General features: G+C 38.9%; 1 protein-coding gene across 1 annotated transcript in view; it reads left to right on the top strand.

Moving 5' to 3' along the window:
* Positions 1–1,226: 1,226 nt before the first annotated feature.
* Positions 1,227–23,123, top strand: part of zgc:113516 (uncharacterized protein LOC541449 homolog) — a 38,158-nt gene continuing 16,261 nt past the window's right edge. The window contains exons 1-6 of the mRNA XM_034236179.1: positions 1,227–1,782; positions 7,777–8,039; positions 9,402–9,551; positions 18,159–18,292; positions 18,784–18,867; positions 20,073–20,233. Of these exons, the coding sequence (XP_034092070.1) occupies positions 1,642–1,782; positions 7,777–8,039; positions 9,402–9,551; positions 18,159–18,292; positions 18,784–18,867; positions 20,073–20,233 (933 nt within the window). The 5' untranslated portion in view covers positions 1,227–1,641. The remainder of the gene's footprint in view (positions 1,783–7,776; positions 8,040–9,401; positions 9,552–18,158; positions 18,293–18,783; positions 18,868–20,072; positions 20,234–23,123) is intronic.

Raw genomic sequence — 23,123 nt, 5'->3', positions numbered from 1 at the left:
ATTGTGTAATTCAAACATAAATGGGAGTCTACAGAATGCACAATAAACAAATCCAGAATAGGCGGCAGAGTGTGACACTGTGATTGGTCTAAATGTGGACGAATCACAAATCACAACAGACACATGAATTTATTTGACTTAGCCTGCGATTTTTTTTTGTTTTAGTTACTATCTGACATCACATACATCGTAGCATAAAAGTTCACAGTTTATTTATAATTAAAAAAAATATTTTTTAATTTTTATATATATAATAAAAATCGTGTTTATTGGGGGAGGGCAAGAATGTCAAATGGGAGGGCCTGGCCCTCCCACGGCGCCGGGCATGCGGCTTCCACAGATGAAATATTTGTATATATTTATTGTCAAAGCATTTAATTTATTAATTGCTATCGGGATGTTAAGAGCATTCCATGGAATATTACAAAAAGTGTTTCTGAAGTGAATTACCTATATATATATATAAAAGAAAACTTGACATTTACGTTAAAGGTGTATATATATATACCTTTAACGTAAATGTCAAGTTTTCTTTTTACAGTGTATTTATATGTGTACATTTATTTTCAGTTTGCTTCAAGAAGTGGTTTCAACAGACAGAAATGCAGACCACATTGGGAAAGGCTGGACGCTACACAAGGAAAAACACTTCTTTGTTGCCTTTTTCTTATCATACATAGTGTTACTGTTTTTGTTACCATTTAAATATTGAATTCTATTTATTACTTTTATTTTAAATCAAATGCACCTATTTTAGATAATATATTTATTTTGATGTATAGGTTGATTTGCAGGTTGGTTGTTATTTGTATAATTATTGTATTGTTACTGTGTATTTTATTATATTAACTAGCTATTTATTGCTATTTATGAAATTAAAATACTGTTATGAACACTATACAATGTCTTTATTTTGGTAGATACCAGAATACATGATACAATGAATCTTTGTAATATATTTATGTTCTCTGGTTTAAATAATCATACCAGTATTTAAACAATGTATGCTTGTCACCTGGAATTCTGGTAAGCTTCCCGAATGGACTATTTAATACAATTATTAAACATAAGCTGGTGATAGATGGATGCTGTTGTTTTTAGCTGGCAAGGATGGCTGGTTTAGCTGGTTTAGCTAAACCAGCTAAACCAGCCATCCTGGCCAGCTAAAGTGTCCAAAACCGGAAAAGCATGACATGGGACCTTTAACACTACCCCTGCCTGCTGCAGAGGTCCCTGCAGTGGTTAATATGTAAACTCTGCACGAGTGTGGATGGAGATGCCCAGAGGAACATTGGCCCCTGATAAGCTGGACTGCTGAGTCACTGGACACACAACTGGACAACTTCAGTCACCTGCCAATGGCTCTCCAAATGTCCTGACAGAAGCAAATCACACCACGCTCTGCTGTGGATTATTTTGACTTTTCTACCTCTTTTCAACGTTGCTTTATTCATTTTCTTCTTGTTTCAAGATTAAACCCACGGTTGGCCTCCAAAAGCTTGATCCAAGTGGCCAGCGTTCGGAGGATGTTTTGATGGTCTTCCAACAGAGTAGAGTTTTGTTTCTGAAGATTTCTGGACCTTAAGATTTCTGGACCTCAAACTTTTTCTTAAGGCCTAGTATCTGCTCATCTTGTTGAAGATGGACAGTAAGAGTGGTGGTGCTAGGAATCAGCTTCTTCATTTTGACCTTCATATTGACGAACATAAGCCTCATAAAGGAATCCTGGATCTCCTCGGCAGACTCCGTCCTAATTGGGATGCACAGGACATTCAGATGAAGGCAAGTTGATGTTTTTCTCTCAGTATTTGTGATTCAATAATAAATGTATAAAAGATACACTTTCTCAACAGCATTATCTGTTTATGATTGCATTGCCATATTGGTTGTTAGGTAGGTTGGTTTACTGAAACTTGGATGTTCACGATCACTGCTAATCCTTGTAATGCACAGAAAAATACTTCTCAGTTGTTAGAACTCTGTAGTTGGATAGTGTTCATGTTATTGGGTGTTCGTTCATTAGATACCCCTTATTAGATTTGAACTACGTGAATTGGATTAGGAAAAACTTGACAAACTCATAGACCTCCCAACTCTACTTTCTATTACTGCAACTGCCTAGTTAATGAGGGAAGGTTTCCAAGTTTTGTTGAAAGCGTGGGTTATTAGGATGCCATCCAAGCTGCACAAGGTTTATTTTAGACATCTGGAACATTTATTATTGGGATCCATTAATCATATTTTGTTTAAATAGTCAAATGGTTTTGATTGACCACATTAAGGTTTGGTTTACTGAATCTTTACTGTGCAACCCTAACCCTAACCTAGATGTTAAGTCCCCCTTTATGTCACATGACATCTCAAAATACATTTTGTTGTCACTGCATAATATCACTGACATTTATGAATACTGGTAGTTTCTGTCCTTCTGATTGTGTTTGAGTATCTTCACAAAATAAGCCGCACTGATGAAAGATGAGTAAAGGGAGATGTGCAGTGGTGGAACTTTGAATTCAATATTATTTCCCTACACTTTCATAACACCTCCATTCATCCAAGGTAGACTTGTTGTGTTCACAGGGGATATAAGGCAGACTTCATGCTGTTTCACTCTTTGTGTTAATGCAATTTGAGCAGTTCCACGATCAATTTCCCCCATGGCTTCCTTCAAAAGATGCTTCATAAACCATAGTGAACTTGTTAAATGTTATTGGAGACATCTTTTGCAAATTGCCATCTTGACAGGATTCTGTGACATAAAACTGAACTTCTCTGAAGAATAGACCGTATTGTATGCATTTCCCAGGCATGGTTCCATGTATTTCTTCTCACTTTAATTCCACAAAGAAGACCGTACGCCGCTGTTCCTTCTTCTTGTCAACACTGTTAAAGATACAGTCTCTTGTTCGAATAAACTTGATTCAAAATGCCAACAAAAAAATCAATATGCAGCCAGGCGCAGAAGCTGTTTTGTTTGAGTTAACAAACCTGAAGGTTCATAAAAAGTGTCTGCCCAGATTAACTTTACCCGCAAGTGCTCATGTGGGCTCAGTGTTTCAGGACTGTGTGGGTGTGCACCTGTTACAGGACAGAATACTCTTCTATGATTGGCTGTGCTGAAATTGACTCTTCAAGCATCACGTCTTGTTGCATAAAAGCATAATCAACCAAAACAAGTTATATCACCTTTGTTGGTGACTGAGTAACTTGATGCCAGATCACATAAAGTGTGCTGTGTGATTATTGTAATTTATCTTAAGTGTTATGTTTAAGTCTGTAGGAATTCATACGTACATTTGTATGTTAGATAATACTGACGATACACATTTCATTTAAAAACAAAATCATTTTCAACAAAAGTATGGAAAATCTACATTTTTAACTTAAAGGGGACCTATCATGCAAAATGACCTTTTTGATGTCTTTTATACATAAAGATGTGTCCCCGGTGTGTCAGGGAACTCACGCAGCGTCAGCAAATAAAACCCTCTCTCTTTTCCTCCGTACCCAAATCTCTAAAAACGGGGAACAACGGAGCTGATCCAGATTTGCGTCCGATATCACGTAATATCTGAAATGTGGACCCACGGCCCAATCAGAAACGTTGCTATCAGAAACAATGCCCGACTGTTTTGGACGTAATATGGTCGGTGTTTACATTAGCATCGCTAACACTCAGAGCTAACCTGTACTGGAGAGCATGTGTGTGAAGAAGCAGGAAGTAAAAAGGAACTCACCTTGTGGTATAACCGGCAAGAGAGAAAGCCTTTGAGCTCCATACTGTTTCAGAAACAATCCTTGATAATCCATGATATGGCGTTTCATCACGGCAGCATTTAGTTTAGACAGTAGCTGCCGGGTCCCGCATGAGCTCAGACCCCTCCTTTTAAATTTTTTTTTTTTTATCAATTCTTATTTTTTCTAAAGCTTTTTACCCCAAATCAGCACTTTTGAAACAGGAAGTGAAATAGAGGGATATGAGGCATGGCTAGAATCAAGCCCCCAGGAAGTGCTCCGGACTCTGTTCCCACAATTCGTAGTGTCCAAACGGCGGGACTGCAACTTCCGTATCAGTTCGTGATGTCCCTGGGCCCGGAAATACTTTTTCCCATTGACTAACATGGGGAAAGAGTGGTCTGTAAATCGTTGGATAATTTTTTTTTTAACCAAATAAACTACCCAGTATGAACATTTGTATAGCCCTTATTAGGTCTATACATTAGGTCCTCAAGTTGTAAAATGTGCTAATAACGTTATTCTGAGAGTTATTTTCCTCTGCATTATGAACGTGCATCTAACCCACGGGACGGCTTGATGTGAACGAGCCTTTTGGGGGGCGTGGTTAAAGTTGCGCATGCTCTATATGGCGCACATACGGGTACTTCTGAGGCATTCTGGGTAATCTGTGACGTTTCGCTCTCTCAAAAGTTGGGCAATTTTGACTTCATGCGCCAATGAGCAACTCATAGGAATGAACGAGGCCCCGCCTCCCACGCTGTCTCCAGTTCTTATTCTTCATCCATGGCTAGAATGGGTGATCTGTTTGATATTTTGAGCAAAACATTTCATAGACATGTTTTTTATATATTTTAAATGTTTTATATATCTGAGACCTATGCTATTGCCTAAAAATAGCATGATAGGTGCACTTTAAGCATGCAAGGTCATGAAATGGTAGTGACAGTGAACTTGATCTATAGATTTACCCACTGGGCAAAGAGTGGAAAACCAGAGACTGGAGAGGTCAGATATTATTGAGAAACAGACTAACATTGTTCGTTTTTTTTCTATTCATAGAAGTTTTTTGATGTTAACAAGACTTTAGAATATTGCCAGCGTTATGCTTTTTAAATTGTAACCATGTTTTAAGGCCACAGCAAACCAAACCATCATTGCCGCCTGTATCATGGTCAAAAAGTCTAAATTGAACACATTGCAAACCAGCAGATTGTGGTAGTCTGTATTAAGGGGATAGATAAGACTGCAGACATTTACGATTCCTTTATTAATACAAAGCTACATTTTCCCAACCATTTCCAAAGCACTCTCTCCCTTTACTAAGCTTCATACAAGTCAGGTCATGTCATTGTCAAAATACAACGATCAAGATGTCCTCTTGACCTAAGTAGTTTGCTTGTTTCCATCAATGTAGTTGTTCTACTTGTGCACTGATTCGCTCAAACTTAAAAGTTCTCTCAGAGCCACGGCTAACCGAATAAAAAATATACTGTATGAGTAAGTGGTAAATCATGTGATGACCAAGAAATGTTCGTGCAGAGACTGACTGATCTTGGTGTGTCAGTGCCTTAAAGTACAACTAGCTGATGTTTTTAATTGTTATAAATTGAATCGGACGGATACTGTACATTAAGAGCATGGTGATAAAATGTAACACAAAACTCAAATGTCTCATCTTGCTCTATATGTATAAAAAACCCGGTATGAATCCAACAGAAAAGCCAAGGTAACCTCACAACAAAAGTAGACGGTTTTTATTTTATCAACCCTGGGAACAGATGTGTAGTGTTGTCGGAGAATCTGACAGGACAATCCCATTCTGGTCCCATGTGCAAACACAAGGTCCAATCTTTCAGAGAAATAGGGTTTATGTTTGTAAGGTGACAGCACATTGGTGAGTGACCTCTCAATCTACACAAGGTCCAGCCGTGTACACAAAGACTGGATGTCTCCCTTCAGCCTTAGGTCCCAAAAGTCCCTTTTAATGAAGTATTGTGTTCGTCTGTTTGGAATATATGAAGGGAAGGACAGATAGTTCCCACTGCGACACCTGTGCCTTAAATTTCTATGCAGAGATTTTATTTCAAACTACCAACTTGTATTTTCTATTTATTTCTATTTTACAACCTTTTCTTTCCTTTCCTTCCTTTTTTAAAGTTTTTACTATGCAATAATATGTTTTTATTGGAATTACCTTTATTGGGAGCCTCTATTTTGCAAATGTTTTCATAAATGTGTTATTTTTAAATATTAAAATACGTTTTATTGTGACTCTGAAACAACAGACTATCCAAGAACTACAGAAGAAAAATTGCCACTTGGCTAACTCTTGCGCATTTATGTCAATTTTTATGAAAGTGCACTATCCCTGTTAAATAACCAAATAATTGAATAAATAAAAAAAATATATATTTTAATAGTTTTTCTATTGATAAGACATTAGATCAAATGTAGGGCTTGAAGGAACAAAGGAATATAAGTTAACAGAGATGTTTTTAAATGAAAGAGAAAGCGCTTTAAATATGATAAATAATTAAAATACATTTAAGAACTGATTGGCAAATGTATAGGCAATCCTGAATATGTGCCTTGTTTTACCCCCGTATAAAATCAGGTACACTGTAATCTAACATTTCTTTGGGTAGAGAAAGGCCATAACAACGATGAGAATAATGACACTTTGTTTTGAAATGACCATAAAGGAATGATATAAAAGAAATAGTAATAATAATAATAATGCATTTTATTTATATAGCGCTTTTCACAACTCAAAGACGCTTAAGTAGTACAGTAGTAGCTGTAGTAGTAGTACAGCAAATCTGAAATCTTGCCTGTGTAAAGATATAATAGAAGAGACATTGATAGCAGTGTCAAAGCCAGTGGAAAGTCTTCATCCTCCACATAAATACTTGATCAGATGTCAAGGTGGGCATGTTTGTTCACTTTCCATCTAAATGAAGAACTGTTGGCTCCTCTCTGAGGCTCAGGGAAAACCGTAGAGACTGGAGAGAATGAGAGACTTTGAGAAACCACTGAATGACAACAGACGTCCGATGGGGCCTCTGCAGGCAAACAGTGGTGACTGTGGTATTGTTGCACACACACACACACACACACACACACACACACACACACACACACACACACACACACACACACACACACACACACACACACACACACACACACACACACACACACACACACACACACACACACACACACACAGTACAGTGTGATCTTTAGCGTCAACAAGGTCAGGCTGTAGCTCTCTGCAGCTCTCCATCTGTCATGCTGTTGCGTGTGCTGTGAACACCTGTATCGTCTTTTCTGTTTTTATGTCTAATTGTACATTCATTTTATTACATGGTTGTGTTTCTTTGTTGCAGTCACTCTGCAAGGCCAGGGCACTCGTTTATAAAGCAGGACCCTTCTGGGTTAAAATTGTACTTCATCAAAATCAAATCAAGTCAGAATTCTGAGATTTGCAGAAAAAGAAATTCATTTATTTCAGATTTCTTTTCACCTTTTTTTTTAACTTCAGAATTCTGTAGACCCTGGGATCAAAGTCAGAATTCTGAGATGTTCTGAAGAAAACAAATACTCCCCCCCTCAAAACAAATACTTCTGATTTAACCAGAACAAAGAAAACAAACACTTTTTTCTCTCAGGAAACTGGCTTCATCTAAAAAATTAAAAAACATGACCTTTGGTCGGATCGCAACAAATCTTTCACATTTGGCTCACGTTTTTTTTCTTTACACGTGTTTTGTATCTTCAGAACTCTGTAGACTCTTGGATCAAAGTCAAACAAATATATTCGGATTAAACAAGAACAAAGAAAGCATAAAAACAACCTTTTTGAAAAAAATATTTTCTAATGATTTGTTTCTTTATTTTTTCCAGAATTCCAACTTTTTTCCTGAATTCTGACTTCAATCTAAATAAATAAAAATGTTGGTCATATCTCCAAACTTTTTTTTTACATTTGGCCCTAATCATCTTTATTGGGAATTTCCCTTGTGATCTCCTCTCCAGAGGTTCACAGAGGGCATCACCAACCAGCTGATGGGCTGCTTCGTGGCGCCTCTCCAGGAGCCCGGCTGTGTTCTGGTGCGTCTGTACGGCCAGATGACGGAGCTCTTTGTGAACCGGGACCGGGAGCTGGAGATGTTTCAGGTCCTGCACGCCCACGGCTGCGGGCCGCAGATTTTCTGCAGCTTCCAGAACGGCATCTGCTACGAGTTTGTGAGAGGAACCGTGCTGGAGGACGAGCTGCTGCTGCAACCCTCCATCTACAGGTCTCTGCCAGCAGCTCTCACACTCATGTGGTTCTGTTGTGAGGTTGATTTGATCAGAGGCTTTGGGAAGGGCCTGGTTCATATTTCACTTTCACAGTTCTCTCACTCCCAGCTTTAAACTACACTATGATGATCATTGTGTAGGAATTTGGCCTTAAAAGAGACAGAATGTGATGTAGATTTGAACATTTCTTCAGAATTCACTGTTTGAGAGTTAAATCTTAAACAAGTCATGCTCACATTTCAAAGAAATTCTAAAACGGCATTAACATTTAGCAGTTTTTTGGCTTGCTATAATGATTGTGCTATTTGATGAAATACAGCCTTTTTTTAAAAGAATTCGATATATATATATATATATACTGACTATACATGTTCTTATTTTCCAGAATAAAAGTACTGTAAGAACATCAAAAGCATGCAATAAATAAATAATGAAACAAAGATATATGTTATCAGCAATCCACTACACATTTGACCATGCACTGACGCTTTATTTTGTTTAAAGAAACTTTTTGTAAAGATTTTATTCCTTCAACACATTTGCCAAATGTATTGAGTTATTATTGCATAATTATATGAAAACAATGTGTTGAGTCACAGTCAGAATGACTTGTGACTGCAATGAATTCGCACTAAATCGTTGAATTTATTATTGAAACTACTGATTTAAATGTTCACTCTAAAAGTTGAAGCATAATATCGTAGTTAAGATATCCTTTACCACAGTTTCATTGAGTGTGACTGCTAGCCAAAATGGTTTCTACAATATCATAGAGAAATTCCCATTAAGATGCCCATGGCTATTTTTCCCAGGTCCATGCCGTGGTCAGACTGTATACATTCCTCAGGTTTATTGAAAGAAATGTGAAACGTTGACCATTTGTTTTCTAAGAAAACAGTCAGTGGTGGCTCAAGGTCATGTGTGTATGTTGAGCCTTTCAATTGTGCTAATGCAGGTGTTTTTAAATAACTTAAGTCATGTTTCATGTTGGGCAATGTTGTTTAGTCATGCCCCCGGTTCCATTCATCACCCTCATGATAACAGTCCAGCATCATTATTCTCAGCAGAGGACAGTAGGACAGCCAGGGCCGTGATACGCATCCATCACCCCCCACCCCCCGCTGCTGATACCCTCTGTGGGGAGAGCCCCTGAAAACTTGATGTCACCACTGAGATCCTCAAGAACGAGCACTCAAGTAGTCAAAAGGTCACGGATGCAACAAGGCCCGTTTTTTGAGAAGAAGAAGGAGATAAGGAGGCTAAATGGAAAGGGAGTTGTGTTTCTCCTCTGATAATGGTTGTTTGTGCAATAACAGCGTCGGCCAAGGCTCATCGGAGAAAATGTTTTCTCTCCGCAGATTGATCGCAGCAGAGATGGGGAGAATCCACTCCATCCAGCCAAAATGTGGTACGCCTGCTGAACCTCTTCTCTGGACCAAAATGTCCCACTTTCTCACGCTGGTGCAGAGCCGGAACAGCAGCTCAGAGGAGCAGCGCGGCACAAAAAGGTACTGCTGTGTGGACAAAATCATATATATATCATAGACCAGACTTCTCAAAGTGTTTTAACGGTTGTTGGAGAGGCGCCTGAAATAAGGTCTCATGCCCCTTTCACACCAACGCGTTTTCAGCTCCGGCTCGGAGCTGGAGCTGAAAAGTACCGGTTTTTCCTGTTCACACCGCAGAGGCGCCGCCTCTTAGCTCCGGAATCCGGTTCACTTCCAGCTCCAAACAATTCTCGGTCTAGAGGCAAGAGCTTCGGAGCTAAGAGGCGGCGTCGCTTACGTCTCTCTTACGTCGAGGCGGGGGCAGGGGCATCTCGTTGAAGTAGATGCTGAAGACCACAAAGAAGTCTTGCATTTCGCATGTGATGTTTGTAAAGTTCCAAGTAAAGTCGTCCCTTGTAAAGTCGTCCGATGCCTTCCATTTCGTTTCGTAAGAGGATAACCAAAGCGAACAGCGCTTCAATACAATCGGCCATTGTTGTTGTTGTCGATGTGAGGGATTTCCGCGCGGTTTGGATTTTATGAAGCAGGCACGTAAACGGTGACATCATGACGCAGCAGCGGCAGCTCTGGGCGGTGTAAACAGAGCGGGAGCAGAAAAGGGAAACCAGAGCTGAACCAGAAAAGCTCCCGCTCGGAGCTAGAAAGGGAAAAGCGCTGGTGTGAAAGCCGCATTAGAGAGATTTTATACAGACTATACAAAAGTAAAAATATTTGGATTGCAGAGCATTCTCAGCTACTTTTACAACGATGTTAAGCCCATTTGAACACATTATGTTATATGTGGGAACACGCATGTCAGAATCATTCTCACCAGTCTCTATAGTACAAAGTCTAAATAATGATGTAGGAGCCAATGTGTGAATAGAGCCGCTCATTGTCCAGAGAATTTGTGGCGCGCAAGTTTCTCTCGCAGTGGCCTTGCAACCAAAGAAAACAAACATCCGATGGTGAGGAATAAGGGTTACTTTTAAGGAAAATGCAGACAAAAATGTCTAATTCTAGAGAAAACGAGATTCTTGAACGTCTTTTGCAGGTGGTCGAGATCCTCAGACAAGTTGAAGGAAAGGCTAGATACTTCTTTACATAAATAACCAAACAGGCTACGTTACTGTAATCAGCGTCTTATCCTTGAAGGACATATTTTAACCTGTTTAGCCCTGAGCCTGTTTTTCAGGTCTCAGGCTCGAAAATGACATTTCCAGAACAAATGACTATAACTTCCCTTTTAAAAGCTTTAATCGGATATCTTGTTTGTGCAGTTACGATAAGTAATAAGGGTATTTTTTACCTTGAGTTCTGTGCTAAGTGCGTTAGCATTTTTTCACTCAGGGGTCATTTAGACGCTTCTTGTGAGACTTGTGCTTTGTTTCGGTAAAACTTGTTCATATCTTCAGTTAGCTGAGTTTCTAACCGTTAAGTGAGTATGACACATTAATATATTTTTAAATATTAAGAAGCCCTGAGACACAGTTTCGTGAAAAAACTACCCGCCAGACCCGGATTAGGGGCCTCTCGGGTTTAACAGGTTAAATAGTTTAAAAAGATTCAAATGAGCGAGCTGAAAACATTTCAAAGATGGTCATTTCAACAACTCATGGACTTTAAACCAGCAACATCAAAGTTTGCCAGAATTGAATCCTTTCATTTTGGCAGGTCTTAGTGAATGGTCAACCGTCCCAGTGAGAAGAGAGCTGTCAATTATCTGCTTTTGTGGAAATGACATACGTGTTAAATAAATACCTATCGACCCTCAGTTGGGAGGATACAGGACCTCAGTAGTAAAATAGCTCAGTAGCAGATTTCTGCAGTCATCCCTCTGACAGAAACCAGCAGCATTTTCCACATCTTTATCTCTTCGGCAGCAGCACTTCCACTGATGCCTTATCATTTTCTCACATGCCATATGCACATTTCTCAAAGCCGCTGCTGTCCACCCATATATTGTCTTTTTTAAGTTACTGCCGGTGCTGGAGTTTCACATTCACCTCCGTCACCTCGTGGACGGAGTTCTTTGCTGCGAGCCGTGATTGGTTGGAGAGACGAGGTGGGGGCGGGGCTTGCGTGGCAGTGACATTGCTTTATCTCTGTCAGGGGTCAGAGGTGAGAGGGGCCTTCGAGACACTACAAAGAAACAGACGCTCGGGCCACGAGCTTCCTGCAGAGCTCTCCTTATCGGTCAAACGTTCAACTTTGTTTATGTACGCAGCCGAGGGGTCGGAAGTCCATGCAAACTCAAACTGGAAGACTCAGAGTCTCTGAGCCGCTGCTGAACAACTGGGTTTCTTTTCATTTTGGCAGAAGGAGTTTGGTACTAGGGTACAAAATCAATTCAAGGAGGGACAGATCAAAATGTATTTCTACAGCACTTTTCATCCCCTAAAGATAACACAAACAAAGAATTCAAATAAACTAACCCCCCTCTCACACGTAACAAATGGAGTAACACTTAACTTTCTGATGGATAAAAACACTTAACTCCATGACTACTTTGTCAACAGGAAGACAAGACACAGTCAACTATTCTCACTCTACGTGCATATGTTCTGCCCGTACCACTTTACAATGAGACTACCCTTATACAGGATTCATAAAGGGTTTATAATTAGGTTATGAATTAAGTTGTAAACACTTTTAATTAATCATTAAGAACCATTTATCAACAAGTTCTAACACAGGCTCACTATTTGGCAAGGTGACTAAGCCATACATTGGCTACTTACCGAGAATCAACTCAGTGAGCAACAGATACCAAGGATGCTGGCTGATGAAGAAGATGAAATAATCTAAGTAGCCACTATAAGACTTAGCAGTACAGATAAATGTGGGCTCACTATTCGGCAAGATGACTAAGCCTTATATTGGCTACTTAGCGAGAATCAACTCACTAGATGTTTCTCAATGTCGAGGAAAGCTGCTCCAGAGCCACTATTTCAAGCATACTACGCCATCGAGTGCCGCCGAAGGACTGTTCCAATGTCCAGCATACTTGGAATTCTACCGAGCCCGGCGTACTTCGTAGCGAGAAATCTCGAGGCTGCACATGTGTGTAGACTCCGCGGTCTTAAAATCCCCACAATGCTTTGCGCACGGACCAATTTCCCCAAATCTGTGGTGGAAAATGTAAAGCGGGGCCTCTCATATGACGCACACCTGCACACTTGCTCGCCTGTTCCACTCTTCGTTTTCCGAATGCCAGGAAGTGTTCTTGCCTCGCTTCTGAAGTAAGTGACTCGGAAGACATGTGCTACCAATCAAGCGTACTCGACATTGAGAAACACCCAGTGAACAACAGATACCAAGGATGCTGGCTGATGAAGAAGACGAAGTAAGCTAGTTAGCCATAAGGCTTAGCAGTACAGATACATGTGGGCTCACTATTTGGCAAGCAACCGGTCACAGTTGCCCTGTTTACCTCATGACTTATAAAAGCTTATTAATGATTTATAAAGTGTTCACAACCTAATTAATGAATGAATTACAAACTATTCGTAAACCCTTTATAAGGGTCGTCTTATTGTAAAGTGGTACCGTTCTGCCTTGCAACCATTTATCTTTTAACACATCATTTTATAATGCACTTCCACAACTTAGCACCATTAGTAGTTTTTTGGGTTTTTATAGACAGAAATATCCAGTTAAATAAAATAAATCCATAATATTGATATTGTTTTCAGTGAAATAGCAATCTATTAAGCATTAAAACAAACTTAAAATACCTTCTACTCTAATCTGATGTTGATATTCAAGAGAAATCCAACACGCTATACAGTAAAGGATGCAATGGACGGCACAGAGTTATATGGAGCATTGAGAAATATTTGACTTACGTCTCAAGATCATTTTATGTTATTAACCCACGTCAACATGTAAATTAAAGTTTTTTTTCTTTTAAGATTCAGTTTTAACAGAAGAGAACGTTTTTTGAGTATCAAAAGTTATTAGAAAACTCCACTAATTAGTGCAAAGAGCTATTTTTAATACAAACTCCGAGTGTGGCTAAATCAGGATAATTCTCACCATAATATTCATGTGAAGACGGAGGCTGCACCACATTCAGAGGCCCAATAGATGGTGCTATATTGTGAGACATTTGTGTGACACAGTCCACTGCTGCTCGAACACAGACGTGCAGAACACTCAAAATGATCAGGAAAATATCATTTAATTAAAATGATATTATAAAAGTGTTGGAAAATAAAGTCAGAAGATTTTAGATTGAAAATAAGTTATTTACGAGGTTAATCTTAAACACTATTCGGTAGTCTCTTGAATGTAACACACACACACACACACACACACACACCACACACACACACACACACACACACACACACACACACACACACACACACACACACACACACACACACACACACACACACACACACACACACACACACACACACACAGAAGCAGAAACAGAGAAAACCAAGAATAAAAAAAGGGAAAGTGATTTTTTTAAACAGGCATCAGAGGAAACTTTTGTACTTGAGTGTGAATGAGTGAGTGGTATGAATGTGATCTTCAGAGGAAATGGTGAAAGAAAGGCGAGGGAGAGGCAGCAGGAAGAGGCTGCACCTGCAGAGGAGGTCTTCAGCTCCCAAACCCCCCGCTGTGCAGAGAGAGAGAGAGACCGATACAGAGAAGAAGCTGCAGCAGCTGCACGGCTCGCAGAGAGAGAGAGAGAGCGAGCGCAGAACAAGTCAGAGATGGGAGAGAAAAGCAAAGGGTGCAACCAAAGGCCCCCCGCTACGTCTCCCGTTTGCACTCCCACGAATCGCATAAAACTGTAAAAAGGAAAAAAATGCCAGTGCTCGGCTGGTGTTTGAAATCATATGTAAATAAGGCACATTGATAATGAAGCGCCAGAGGAGGAAATTCCACTAATTACCTTACAGAGACTTGACAAGGAGCAGGAGGCGAACGCACTTGACGCAGAGTTTCTGGTGAAAAGGAGAGGAAAAGATCTGATGGCAAGACGACAGGTTTCCATTTTAAGTCAATGGAAGTCTTTCATTTAGCTTTTGACTCAGAGTAATGGCTGGCTTTCTATGGTAAAGCCAGTTTGTTAAGTTTAAAGCAATGGATCGGGCTGAAAGGGAATCAGGGTGATTCACCATTCAACTGTGTGTTTTTAATTCACATTAGAGAGGAGGGAGATAAATTATGCATGTCAGAGGGGGTCGATTTGGAATAACAGAAAGATTTCATAGGGAGGAGATGTGATTCAAACTCTGACAGATATATTCCTGGCTGTGAAAATGCTTTTTAAGATTTACAGTATTTGCACTATTTCTGTATAATTATTGAAATGTGATTAAAAAAAAAAAACTCAAGCACCTTTTTTAAAACGAAATATATATTTTTGAATACTTGCTTCGCTTGTTTAGATGTCAACTTGTTTCATTAATCTAATCTTTCCTACAGCAGGAAGGAAGACTGAGATTGAAATAGAATAAACACTTTGGTAGAGATACTTATAATTTATTTAAGTAAAAGTAATGATACCACAGTGTGGAAACACTCTGTTAAAAGTAAATGTCCAGCATTCAAAATGTTACTTAAGTAAAAGGGCTAAAATGTTAGCTTCAAAATATCTATATCTATCTAATATGTCTTTTCACCCTCTGTCTGAAACCAGAGCCCAGTCTGCTCTGATTGGTTAACTGGCCGGCTCTGTTGTGATTGGTCAACCGCTAAGAGATGTCCCGCCCCTTAGCCTATGACGTACAATGGGTTACATGGGTTACAAAGTGATGTCATTATGTTACGGAAGTGAACAAAGGAGTCAAATGGAGGTGTTTCAGTGTGTCGGAGAGAAACTCCCTCTGGAGGGAACTTTGGGAATGTTGCATTTGCAGACCATTTACATGCACACAAACCTATATAACACACTACAGGAAAGAGAACAACTCAAAGAAAGCACAATAGGCCTTCCTTTAATTGTTGTATTCATAAAATACACCTGCAAAGTAAAAACTGTTAATACTTACGTTATGGAGTGGAAGTAGACTAGAAATACTCAAGTAAAGCCTTGAAAATGTACTTAAGTATGAATGTACTTAATTACTTTCCTGCTTGTTGAGGATGTTCAGGAGAAGTTATATCAGACAGAAGAGCCTCAGTGTCAGGTCTGTAAACACGGCTCTGCTTTTATTGTGCGTTCCTAACGGGCCTCATAAATGATGTCTACAAGTGTGTATAATACCGGAGCATCTGTGTGTTCCCCTTGAATAAATAGGTAGTGTTTCAATTACCCTCTTATCGTGGCCTGACGCCTGAAAAGAAACTCGAAAATGAATTAGAAGACGGATGCTGGCGCAGCATTTCTTCCAGGTGCGTTTCACAGACTGATAGATGGAGTCATCAACACAGTGAAAAGAAGACATGCAACCTCTCAAAGAAGCACGTCCCACTGCTTCAGTTTACAAACATGTTGCTCCTAAAATAAGAAGTGGAGTTTGGGACAAAGTTGATCTTCTGTGTCTGCGCTCTTCCAGCAAACACTCTTATCCAAAGTCCATAGTGGAAAAAGTCCATATTTCTTTGTACAGAAGAGAAAAAAAGTTTGATTGAATTCTGATTTTAAAAAAAGTGGGAATTCTGAGAAAAAAGTGGGAATTCTGAGGGAAAAAAGTCGGAATTCTGAGAAAAAAGTTGAAAATTCTGAGGAAAAAGTAGGAATTCTGTGAAAAATTTCAGATTTCGAGATTACATTTTTACTTAAATTGTTTTCTCACATGTAGCCCTAATGTTTCTCCATATTTCTGCCTCTATTTAACACATCCATTTAAAACTTACTTTCATTACTTAGCCCATTCGAAATAATTAGATTATTATTGTATTTTTTGCTGCGTTCCGGGAGTTCAGTCTGTTTTCAATCTGTGCATTCAAGATAAAAACGATAAATTCGAGTTCATTCAAAGTGCCATATTTTATGGATTACTTCTTGTAGTATAATCTTTGGTTTTGACATTCAAGGGAAATTCTACCAACATTAAACAATGCTTTAAAGGACATCATGTAAAGTACGCGCTCTCTGACAACTGGTTCACAAAGGTCTTCATTTTTCTTTCACAGGCTTTGTTCCGATTTTTTCCTTTGAGCTGCTGTTTACAAACGTTCTTTATATAATACTAACACTTTCTCAAATATTCCAAAAACTCCATCAACCGATTTGTGAAGGCCAATATTTTAAGAACCGTGGCTTTTTTTTAATGAAATCCTTGTTTGGTTGAGAATGCTTTGAACAGCATTAACATTCGACAACAGGACTCTGACACTCGGCTGAACACAATCAATTCAAATTATTTTAGAGTGAACAATTCCTGAAAGCAGGTGAGTCACCGTGAGAGGAGACATTCTGGGTTACTAAAATAAGAATATGAAGAAGTAGCAACATTATGGTCCAACAATGAGGCGTGCTGCCTTTGAAATGTCTTTGTTGCTTTAACTATTTCTCTTTCTTTCATCTTTAATGAGCTTTTTCAGAAGTTCTTCAATAAGTACTTCTGAATCCATGCTCAGGTTCTGAAGCTAAATGCAAGTTTGAGAAACTTGAGTCAAGTCAATTTTATTTAAGTATCCCATCAATGATATTTTCTTTTTGCTTCTTTGTTTATTGTTAACTCTACAGGGTTCTTACGGTCATGACAAACATGGAAAAGTCATGGAGATTCAAAATGCTAATTCCAGGCCCTGGAAAAGTTATGGAAAACAATATTTTTCCCAAAGTTTTGGAAAAGTCATGGAAATATAACAAAAGTTGCATCAAATATAATTTATATTTTATCTAATCGCTGAAATAGTAATACTATAACGATAATACATACTGTATCGTATGGCAATGAAACGTAAAATGGCATTTAACTGTCGAGGTATTTTGCTGGTGAGAGATTTGAGTTGCTTCAGCGTGTGGAAGCTAGCAAGCTTTGATTTGTTTTAGACAAGCACAACATGTTTCAGATGCAGACCTTATTTTCCTGTTCCATGTTTAAAATAAACCATTTTCAGTGCCGCTGAGAAAGAGTAATGTTTTTGGTCATGGAAAATTAGGTAAAGGTCATGGAGAAGTCATGGAGAATCATTGGTGAAAAAGTGTATGAACCCTGACTCTAGGATTAGGGCAATTTGGGAATTGTATTTGTTTTAGTTTTGAGATTAAAGTCAGAATTTTGAGAACTTTTTTTTCTCAGAATTCCTAGAAAAAAGCTGGAATTTTCTCAGATGTCTGAATTAAAAGTCACAATTCTGTGTTTAATCTCAGAATTCTGACTTGTGAATTCTGACTTTAACCCCCGTTGATAAATGTTTGGAAAGTTGTACCACTAAAGCTGCATTATCTCAGAGGTTAGTGCCTGTTTTGTGTATTTGCTAAATAAGTATGTATAGTGTGAAACAGCTGTTTTGCCTCACCAAAGCTCACTGGTGGTATGTTTGTCAGTCTTTGTATAAAACATCCCACTCTGGCTAAGTGTACAACTATGAATGTTGAACCACGAATACGCCTGAATCACAGACGCCCCTCTTTCATGAATCCTTCCTCAGACATTCTTGCCTTCTCCATTTCAGAAGAAATTGAAGTAATTTTCTTTTAACCTCTTACAGTCCCGTGCCCAGCTTTGAGACGTTGTCGACTGAAATGGAGTCTTTGAAGAGACACCTCTCGCAGATCGACTCCCCGACCGTCCTCTGCCACAACGACCTTCTCACGAAAAACATTATCTTCAACCACAAAGAGGGTGAGCATCTCAGCTGACACCTAGAAACATGGTGGTGTTAGATTATCGTGATGAACATGAAGGAGATTTCTATTAATCAGAAGAAATCAAAGCAGCTAATTACAGATAAGAGTAAAGTCTTTCATTGTAGCTCTGTGGTCGAAGAATCCGAACATGAATGGGTTTCTTTTCATCAATTCATAATAAAGCATCGTCTTCATACCTCTTCCCTTTATTTGTATCTCCTTTGTGCCGCTGAAAATATGTTCCCACCTTATTAAATACCCTTATTATTAGAAGCCTTTTATTATGATTATTTATTTCTCTCACATATTTCACAAGGATGCCCGGGGTGACGCTGAGTCAAAAGAGACTCGGTTTTCCTTTGACTCGCACAAGGTTCTATACTTTGAAAAAAAAAAGGGAGGGAGAGTCGTCGGTTTTACCTGAGATGTGTTCGTCATGTTGTCGTGGTAACTGCTGCTTTTTTTCCCCTCTCCCTCCTCCATCAGGTATGGTGAAATTCATTGACTACGAGTACGCCGATTACAACTACCAGGCTTTCGATATTGGCAATCACTTCAATGAATTTGCTGGTAGGTCTGTGGAAAGAAGTCCAATTTACCTCCAGATCTGTCTCACGGTCAGCACATATAATGTCGCCTAATGTGGAGTATTGAGTAAAGTGGTATGCAGAATCTTTGACTATGATATCGCTTTATCTTTCTGCCATTATGTACCATGAAACTGTCCTTCTTCTGATGCTGCCAGGACACATTTGCTGCATTCAAGTGTTTTCTCTGTGCGGTGATAAAAAGCCGCTTTGATGTACCAGCTGTGTCACAGACAGGGTTAATTTGAACATTTGTGGAACAATCACCAATTCATCACTTTTAGATAGTTTTGAAGAAGCATATCGCGTCGGCTTTCATGTCAACACGTGCCAACTGTTAAACGATTGTGAGTGAAATCATGTGAAATATAGCTGTGTTACGCACGCTGGGTTCAAAACCTCTAAATTATCAGAATGCCAAACTGTGGCTGGAAGAAGCCAAATGTCACAAAACGTTTTATGTACTGGAGATTTATTTGAGTGGCAACATAAAATCCTGGTTTCATTTCCTTTTAATACAGAGGCATTCATCTTTTTTCACACAGATCTCTCTACGGTTTAATATATATAAATTCAGTGGTAGAGGAGATATTCAGGGCTTTTCCTGAAGTTTAAAATGACCAGTTTTTATTTCCCATTTAATGAAAATAGTGTCTGTAAAATGGACTGAAAGTATACATTTTAAAATGATAAAGTACCTTTTTTTTAATGGATTATAAATACTGATAAACTATTTGCAAGTAGTATTAAAGTAAGAAGTATGTCAAGGAGCATTTTTTTTATTTCAAAGCACTATCAGAATATTAATATCTTTTATTTTTAGTACAACATTGAACAACTAAAGGGACAAACTAGACCACATACAGTATATTTGTGAAACAACACAATTTAAAAGAGGATTTTAAATCAAGATTGGAAACAGATTTATTAAATAAATGTGCTTTTAAAGAGAAAATGAAAAATAGTTTTTATTTGGATTCCTTATTTCATTCTAAACTCAAATAAATCAACTGAAGGCTCCTCTGCTTCTTTAATGTTACTTTATGTTTTAGTACACAGATTGGGACGACTCATGTAATACGTAGAATAAGTGTCGACAGAAGAGTTGACGTATCTCTTTGGCAAATCTAAAACAGTTGAAATGTAACCCCACAGTAGCTCCACTAACGTGTGTGTTTTGTGTCGAAGGTGTGAGCGATGTGAACTACAGCCGGTACCCGAGCCGAGAGCTCCAGCGTGATTGGCTGACGGCGTATCTGCAGAGCTACAATCACAGCACAGGACGTGAGGTCACCGTGACAGAGGCTGAAGTCACGAAGCTCTACATTCAAGTCTGCAAATTCTCCCTGGTGAGTGTCTGCTCCTGCCGACAATAGAATAGAATCCTTTATTGTCATCATCCAGGTACATTGAGATGAGTAGAGCTTTTTTTTAAGGTGCCATCAAAAATAAAACAAATAAGAGACTTACAACATTCAGGAGAAGACAACATACAAGCATTCATACTTCAATATGCAGATAGAGTGAAAGTGCAGGAATATGTCGGTTTAAGTCAAATAAATATGTTTGAATGTGTATACAAATATATAATATGTAGTGCCTCGACACTTTGGAAATCTCTCAACGGCTATTTCCTTTTTTTAAGTTCTTGGAGACAATGTCAAATGTCAATATTATGAGATTAGTGTGTGCATTTGAACAGCATCCATATGTGCGCAGACCTCTGAAATGACAGGGCGGCAACACCTCACCATCACATTTGAACAATTTACTTTTCCAACTCCCCAAAGAAACCGATCCACAGATGACCCACCGCTGCTCAGAGTTTGATGGACTCCGTCTGAGTTGATTAGAAACCGCCGCAGGGAAAAATGAAAGACAGCAGCCAAAATTATTTTTATTATAACCACAATTTTCATTCTTTGGTGGCTCAAGTGGGATATCTGTCTAAAAGTGCTTTCACAGCTCAACACAATATGCAGAATTGTCCTGACCAATTTCTGGGGTGGTGTGAATGTCTTCTGAAATAGCCCAGAAATGATGAGGAAGCATATTACTTTTTTTAAATAACTCGTGCCTCGGCCAAAAAACAGAGAGGGATAAATGAGAGCGGGGGGAAGAAATAAAGCCTGGAATGGAGACAGGCGATAACATCATGTTGATTGAAATCAGATTTTCTATGACAAACCGAGGAGGACTCTTGACTCGGGGGGGAAGTGGGAGGAATTGATCACCGACGCTTAACAAGCCAAGTTTCCAGCTCGATTCATTTTGACAAGCCGTGTGTCAAAATGAGAGATACTGAGCCTGATAACGGAGAAAATCATAGGGTCTCTTTTTCATAAAGTCAAGGAATGGAGCTGAAATATCTCTGTTGAAAAATAACAAATAGCGCCATTTTACCCACTACATGTGGGACAGTACTCCGCTTGTATCCACATCATCTTTGCTGGTTTTCCTTTATCACAAAACAAAATATATCAAATAATGAAAACAATTATTATATAAATCTTTATGATGACCTATAAAAATGATTAATTTTAAAGCTGAAATTAAGTACATTCATTTTTGATAATGAACTATTGTATTAATTGTAAAGTATTGTTTAGTTTTGAATGTTTTGGACAGTTCTGTCTGTGATAACATGCCCTAAATGTAGGCTGTGGGAAAAGGTGTGTTTCATATTTTCTAGATTAAACAATTCATTAAAACAAAACATCTTTGTGAAAAAGTTTGCTAATTAAAATATATGTTTTACTGTAACAAATACATTTAAGTCCATGCCCTTAGGCTCTGGGATTTTGGGGATTTCTGTCACAGTTTTTTGACATTTTATAGATCATACTATACAAAAATAAAAATGCAAAATACATATTATATCAGAAGTAGCTTGATGAAAGTTTTTAAACAAAATGTTGGACAATTTGCCGTCAGGTTAAACTTAATCTAAGATAAAAAACGATTTGTTATCACATCTGGCAAAATCACATGATGTTGTTGGAACATTTCCAATACAAAGCTAATGATTAGTTCACTCTGATGCCTTTTTAATATTTGTGTTGTTTTAAAAAAGAAGGAATTGTATGAGATTGTATTTGATCCTTTTGTATAGCATTAACATCCCTTGGTAATTGCTTGGAATAATCAAACTACATTGAATCCTCACCATAGTTCAGTCTCAGTTGAATGCAGAGGAAACCAGTGTGCTGAAGGAAGCTGTGTGGCATCGACAAAGCCTGGCCCGTCGCCAAATCTGAGCGCCGTGAAGCTTTCTCTCGTATCTTAATCCCTGGGAAACGGTGCCAAGACGCAGTGGGGTCTTTACAACTCGCCTCCTCCGCAGGGAACCCCCCGTGATGCCGAGGCTGCAGCCCGCGGCTCTGTGATGTCACTCTGCCCGCACACGTCTCTCATCTCCGATTTTCTCAATGGCTCGCTGTCACCGACGCTCTCTGCTTAGTGTTAGACTAATGCGGCCTTAATGGAGAGTGGTTATTAATCATAATGGAAACACGCTCAATCTCCCAAAGCCAACTCAAGGCAGAGATTAGAGATGAAAATCTGCCAGAGAGGGGAATCAAGCCAAGGGAAAACCGCACATTGCTCTTCAAGTATTTCATTCCGCCCTTTATTTGATTATCAAATAAAAATGTGATTATATCCGTGGGCCGCAGAACAGAGGGCTGTCTGGATCTTATTAGGACTCGCTATTAGTGGTCCTACCATGAAGATTTACAATAAGGGTGGAGAACAACAGAAATGTATGGAAGCATGGAAGTCTGCAAGCCTAAGTGAGCAAAGCCATTAAGGAGGGAACCATTCAATACAGAGGTTTGTGATTCTGCCGGGGCGGCGTGCAGCGGAGAGGGAGCAGAGCAGTACGAGGTGAAAACTGGAGGTCACTGAAGTGTGATTGTACAGTTCTGCTCTGTAGCTCGAACAAATGGAGCAAAGCTTAAAAGAAGTTGGTGATAAAATACAGCTGTGATGTTTGATTTAGAACAAGCAACACGTGTTTTTACAAGTGTGCACATACCAGAGGTGTGGACCTGATACACATCACTAGGATTCATATCGGACACATTTTATGACATAAGAATCGATTTGACAAAATAAAGAAAAGATTTACAATTTAAAGGTGGGGTAGGTAAGTTTCAGGAACCAGCTCGAGTGCACTAACATTTGAAAGTACACAGCCGAAAATAATCCGCCCCTTCCTTCAGACTTCCTTACAGAGCA

The sequence above is a fragment of the Gymnodraco acuticeps genome, unplaced genomic scaffold, assembly GCF_902827175.1.
Source record: "Gymnodraco acuticeps unplaced genomic scaffold, fGymAcu1.1, whole genome shotgun sequence".
NCBI classification, from domain to species: domain Eukaryota; kingdom Metazoa; phylum Chordata; class Actinopteri; order Perciformes; family Bathydraconidae; genus Gymnodraco; species Gymnodraco acuticeps.
Note: the sequence above shows the minus strand (reverse complement) of the source record. Positions and strands in the feature narration are given on the sequence as shown.